The 6000-nt window shown below is 50.5% G+C and overlaps 1 protein-coding gene across 1 annotated transcript; it reads left to right on the top strand.

Moving 5' to 3' along the window:
* Nucleotides 1-215: 215 nt before the first annotated feature.
* SNRNP27 (small nuclear ribonucleoprotein U4/U6.U5 subunit 27) lies at nt 216-1225 on the top strand. The gene has a single exon (XM_069612347.1). The coding sequence runs from the start codon at nt 538-540 to the stop codon at nt 1015-1017; it is 480 nt and encodes a 159-aa protein (XP_069468448.1). The 5' UTR covers nt 216-537; the 3' UTR covers nt 1018-1225.
* The last annotated feature ends 4775 nt before the right edge of the window (nt 1226-6000 follow it).

Raw genomic sequence — 6000 nt, forward strand, 5'->3', positions numbered from 1 at the left:
ATTGGGTGAGGCGTGTTCTCCGGCAGCCGCTCTAGCCTCTCATCGCTCCTCTATGGAAGACGTAACGGCGCGTTTGTTGTTGCTTCTGCTGCGAGGGCTGCTCTAGGCCGCCGCCCGCTGTCTATTGGGCGAGGCGTGTTTTCCGGCAGCCGCTCTAGCCTCTCTATTGGGCGAGGCGTATTATGTGGTCGCCTCTCTATTGGCCGAGGCGTGATTTCCGGCAGCCGCTCTAGCCTCTCTATTGGGCGAGGCGTATTATGTGGTCGCATCTCTATTGGCCGAGGCGTGTTCTCCAGCAGCCGCTCTAGCCTCTGCCCTCTCCTCTATGGCACGCGTTATATGGAAGACGCGTAAGAGCGCGTTTGTTGTTGCTGCTCTAGGCCGCGCCGCCGCCCGCTCTCTATGGTGGTGATGCTGCTCTAGGCCGCCGCCCGCTCTCTATGGTGCTGGCGAGAAGCTGCTGGAACAAAGCTCGCCCCGGCCCCGCACCTGAGCCGCCGCCTCTTCAGCCTACAGGCCCCGGAGGAGCCCCGCGCCATGGGCCGGAGCCGCTCCCCGCCCCCACGCAGGGACCGCCGCCGCAGCCTATCCGGCTCCCGCGAGCGCCGCCGGAGCCGCTCAGTCTCCAGGGACCGTGACCGCGACCGGAGGCGCCGGTCCCGCGAGCGCCACCGCGACCGCTCCCCGAAGCGCAGCCGGTCCCCGAAGCGCCGCCGCACTCCTCCGCGCCGGCCCCGCTCGGCCTCGCGCTCCCCCGTGCGGCCCAGCAAGAGCGAGTCGCGGCCGCCGCCCAAGCCCGCCAAGAAGGAGCTGACGGAGGAGGACCTGGAGGGCAAGACGGAGGAGGAGATCGAGATGATCAAGATCATGGGCTTCTCCGAGTTCGACTCGACCAAGGGCCGCAAGGTGGAGGGCTCCGTCAACGCCTACGCCATCAACGTGAGCCAGAAGCGCAAGTACCGCCAGTACATGAACCGCAAGGGCGGCTTCAACCGGCCGCTCGACTTCGTGGCCTGAGGGGGGGCGGCCGCCACACGGGCCCCGGCCCTGCCCTCGAGGAGCAGGCGGAGGCGGAGCAGGAGCCCGCGCGCTCCGGGACAATATTCCAGACTGATGACTCGCTATTTTTTGTTATATTTTGTTGATATTCTTCTTTCTACGTGTAGATGCTGTCAGGAGAGTCACGTGACGCATGATGGCCTAAATAAATGGTGTCTGATTACAAGCGCGGCTCCGTGTGTCACCCTGTGGGGGGGGGGGGCTGGGGGGGGGAGCTGCCATTTTGCGGCCCCGGCGCCGCCATCTTAGGGCTGCGCGGGGGCGGGGGGGGGCCTCTGTACAGTGCATATCATCCCGCGCGGGCACGGCTTCCTGGGTGACGGCAGACCCCGGCGCCCCGCCCCTCGCCTCCCGGGGAATGGCCACATGAAACAGTCTACCACCTGCTGGGGCTCGGCCGGGGGCCCCCTGGCCGTGCGCCATGGACCGGGGATCCCCCTGGGCAACTGCTCTGTGTTTGCAGAGATGGGGTACGGGTGCTCCATTTTTGCTGACAGGTTCGAAGTGTTTGTGTGCATTATGTGGTGCACAACTCTCCAATATTCGTACACGATCTCTTTCTATGCTGAGGCTACATCTCTGGGAACTAAAGCCCACGCCAGTGTGGGCCGCTCATGGAGCTACCCAGGCGCCTGCGTACTCACTCCAATTGGATATGTGTAGATATTTCCACCCGGGTTACATCTCGTAAGAAACGATGCAGTGTCTCCTCGGATAGCATTAGGCTTAGTAAAACTGGGTAATATTCTCTCCAGGACACCATAGAATCCTTGAACGCTTATAACATTAAATGGCATTGGCGTGAAGTGCCCCCCCCCCCCCGAAAAGTACCATCTTTTGGCAGCGAGCGTCCCTAGGCTGTCGAGGGAAACCCTGGTGTTGTGCCACCTTTCTAACACCGATAGAAAGAGGAAGATACCCTTCCACCAAACTCTTGATTAACCCAATTGGATTGCAGACCAATGCCTAATGCACATTAGGTGTTCCTAAAGCCACGCAGGTGGCAGACACGAGGACCCTGGCCCATTTATCCAAGCAGCAGAGGCACTGGTTCAGGCTAGATACGTTGCTCCTATCCCTGTTACACGGGTGACGCCACCCGGGGTTTCCATCGAGAGCTTTGTCCTTCCTTGTGGACAGTGTTAGTTTAGCAAGTGGATCTGTTTCCACCCACAGGGTCTCCCTTGTGTGCAATAGGACAGGCGTTTTGGAGGCCAAGATGTGAGTTGAACAGACTGTTTATGGTTGTTTAACACTGGACAACATGCTGGTTTGAGCGACTTTGACTAAAGCGTGCAAAAAAATTACCATCACCTTTGTGATAAATTATCGGGCAAGCCCTTGAGCAGAATGACGCCACTAAGAAGTCTCGTGGAAGGGCCGTTTCTAAGTAGTAGCAAGACCTTCGTGAGTACTGGGCATAGTGTGTGCAGTTAAAGCTATGATCTACAAATGTACATGCCCGTATTTTTGAATGCCCTTTGTGTTGGGCAATGTGGCATGTTGCGTATTCTACTGTTGGGGAGGTATGTGGTTCTCTGCCTCGATGTGCATTGGATTTAGGACATGGTGGTAGGGTGTGGGGCACATTCCCACAGAGTTATGTATACTACACCAGTAACTGTTGTAGTCTCTTGTTGCATGGGGTTTTATGAACTAGGCGTAGTCCTCCATGTTCTTAGTAATGCAATAAAAACAGCATCCTGCGCGTTTGTTTAGGAATGAGTGCGGAATGTACTTGTGTTGGCGTCCTTGGAACGGGCTGAAGGCCATTGCGTGCCAATGGCAGTGATTTATCCCGAGAAGGCCCCGGATTGAGATCAGTCTTCATTTCTTTGAGAAATGCCCTCCCCCCCCGACTCATTAGTAACATTTAAAATGCAGTGGACTGCCTTCCATTATTCCCATGGGAGTGTTTCAAGGCTTGATCTACTAGGAAGAAGGCTCTAAACTTGTATAGACTGATTTTTCTTCCCGCAACCTCTCAATTGGATAGTTGTCAAAATACGTGGATGAGGTTGTGGCCGTTAAACTGTCACAGTTCACCATACATCTGATGGGCTTGTTAGTAATTATCAAGCGTTCGGTGACTTTGGTGATCTGACCAATTGAAATGGTGCTTATATTCCCTGGTGTCTTCTCTTGCTTCCTTGCCTTGCCCTCTAATGTCACTGGGTACACACTTGACAATAAGAGGAGCGAAACATTTGACTGTTGTGACCTACAGTAAAGGTCTCCGATGTGACCCGGATTGTTTCATTTGAGTCCGGCTTCAAGGGCCAGCCCACTCAGGAGATTGATTAACTGCAAAATGACCCGAACAAACTCACACGGAACTGAGGGAAACCATGTGTTTGGGAACCTGGTTTTGTTTGCATGTGGCATCTTCTGCTTAAACCAATTATAACTCTTTTATTACATAGCCAATGAATGATCTTCCTCATGGCTTCCAACATGAAAAGAAGGGTAGAAGTCTTAGCTCTCCGGGACTGGCATGTCTTGTTCTTCGCTTCGATAGCATTATTTATCAATACTTAAGGGGATTGGGTTGTTTTGTATATTTGGCTCGTCCTTCAATGGTCTAGATTGGAGCTGCTTTTCAGAACTGTGGACTTCTCTGCTCGCAGAGTTTATGTATAGTGTAGCCCACTCATTACGGACTGAGGGTTTACCTGGCTGGAGCCACTAGATTGATGTTTCCTGAGGGGGTCAGAGATGCATGTTTTTGCTTGCTGTTTTTAGAGTTCTCCGTGTGTATGTAGCCATGGATAACTTTGGGAAGGAGTGGGTACTGTGGTGCTGAAGCTGGAAGTGCTGTAGCTATGGTACAGATTTGATTAACCCAAGCCCATGTTGCAGGAAGCCTTGGTCATGGCCTTTGGGTAGGGCCACTGCTCAGATAGTTGGCGCTTTTATTGGATTGTAGTGTCTGGATGTACCACACTGTTAAACTTCTAGTTGTCTTCATCCTGGTATAATCACCTTTTTAGGGGTGTCATCTATGCATTTATTTGGCAGAGTACTGAAGGCTTCAACTGTGCTGGTTCACCAGGGCCTGGTCTGATTGGGTCACTAGCACATAGTATTGGACATTGATATGTTCCAGCGGCTTCTTGTCTCGGCCACAATACTGTATGGCACACTTTACATGACTGCATTTCCCTTGCAGCTTTCAATTGGTGGCCCTTGTGTAGAACTGCACCCTATTGCGTTGTGGGGGCCCCAGTGCCCTATATTGCAGAGGACAAAATCTCTACTAGCCATCCATGAAAGTCACTCGCCACTTCGGTTCTATGCATGTGAAGGGGGGGATACACATTTCTTGTCGGATCAGCTAGCAGCAAGTTGCCCCTGCTATATAGAAAGAAAAGGAGTCGAGTCAAAAGCTACCTCGCCGTTCAAGCGCTGAGCGGATGTCAAAATCGAACTAAAAACTAGTAAACGCATTCAATTACACTAGTAAAACAGTGTATTTAAAAATAGAACAAATTTTTAGTTAGTTTTTACTAAGAATAATCAGGAGAAGATATGGTAAACTTTACAGTCTGAAGTTAAACATAGCATGACAAAAAACATTTTACGGACATTTGTGTATGAACATGAACCCAATTTGGAGTGTTTCAAAATGCAAGATGCATATTTTTAGGTATTTTTGAGTCGCAGCTCTACACGGCTCATTGTGAGACTTGTCGACACTGTGTTTCAAGTTCGGAACAGTTAACTTCTCTGGAGCTGTTGTTGAGTAACACAGTTCGTATGGAAAGGAGTCTGAACTTTATTCAGGACTGGTCGTGTTCATAGGAGCACGAAGACAATGGAATTTCAGTCATCTAAAAATAGATATTGCAAAAAAATGCTAATTGGTGGTACATTATGGTGAAAGGAGGAAATACTATTAATCAAGTTACCTGGTTCAACACAGAGAATATTGAACGGGGGGGGGAGCACATAATGCCGAGAGGTAGTTGGTAGATATGGCTGTGCGGCTGTGGTGGGAGCTGAAATCAGCACGGCTCAATTATCCTGCGAGTTCAGGGTATAGTTACTTGTCCGGTTGCTGATAGAACAGCAGATAGTTTAATATTGGCACATTATGGCGAAAAGAGGAAAAATATTAAACAATGTACCTGGTTCAGCACAAAGGATTTGGAACTCGGGAGAGGCACGAAATGCAGAGAAGTTGCTATATAGAGCCCATTGGTATAGAAGCACAACTGGTTCCACTTAGGTTTATGTTCTGAAACCCCTGGCACCTAACTTATGATCCCAGAGAATATGGAACGCTCCATATTGCACTAGAGCAATACTGAAGCAGCATTTACTTGCTATTTCTGTAATTGGCATGTCACAGTGTAATTCATTGTTTCTTTGAACAACTATTTTGTAAATGATATGCAATAATACAAATCTGGCCAGACACATAGGACTACGTCTCTCCTCCAGAGGAATGATGTACATTTGTAAACCTGTCTTGATTCTATACACCAAAGCTCCGGCATCACACCTATTGCGATCCTATCGCTGCCTCAATCTCCTACCCTCCCTAAATCTGGAAGGAAGAAACTAAAAGGCACTCCTGAGATCTCACACTGGTGTCTACCCATCGCAGACACCTACATCAATGCTTCCTCCGACAAACTTATCACTGGCATTCTCTTTGCTGTTTCTTCTAACCTATGGATTCCCCCCTCCCATATGGTCTGTCCTTTCTCTCCCACCCCCATTACTGGTGACACTAGATGGGGAGCGCTCTTGACTCGCTTCACATCTTTTAAATGCACCCTTAATGTCTTATCACAGTGACACTATTATGGCCCAGGGCTCTCAGCTCATCCATCTCCTTCTGGATGGTTGCCTTCCTTGTCTCTTTAAACCCCACCTGCCATGCAAATCTTTCAAAGGGGCTCATCAGCTACACTTAGCTACTCTCGCTCTGCAATT

The sequence above is a fragment of the Ambystoma mexicanum genome, chromosome 5p (assembly GCF_040938575.1).
Source record: "Ambystoma mexicanum isolate Mex_15411 chromosome 5p, UKY_AmexF1_1, whole genome shotgun sequence".
In the NCBI taxonomy this organism is placed as follows: Eukaryota; Metazoa; Chordata; class Amphibia; order Caudata; family Ambystomatidae; genus Ambystoma; species Ambystoma mexicanum.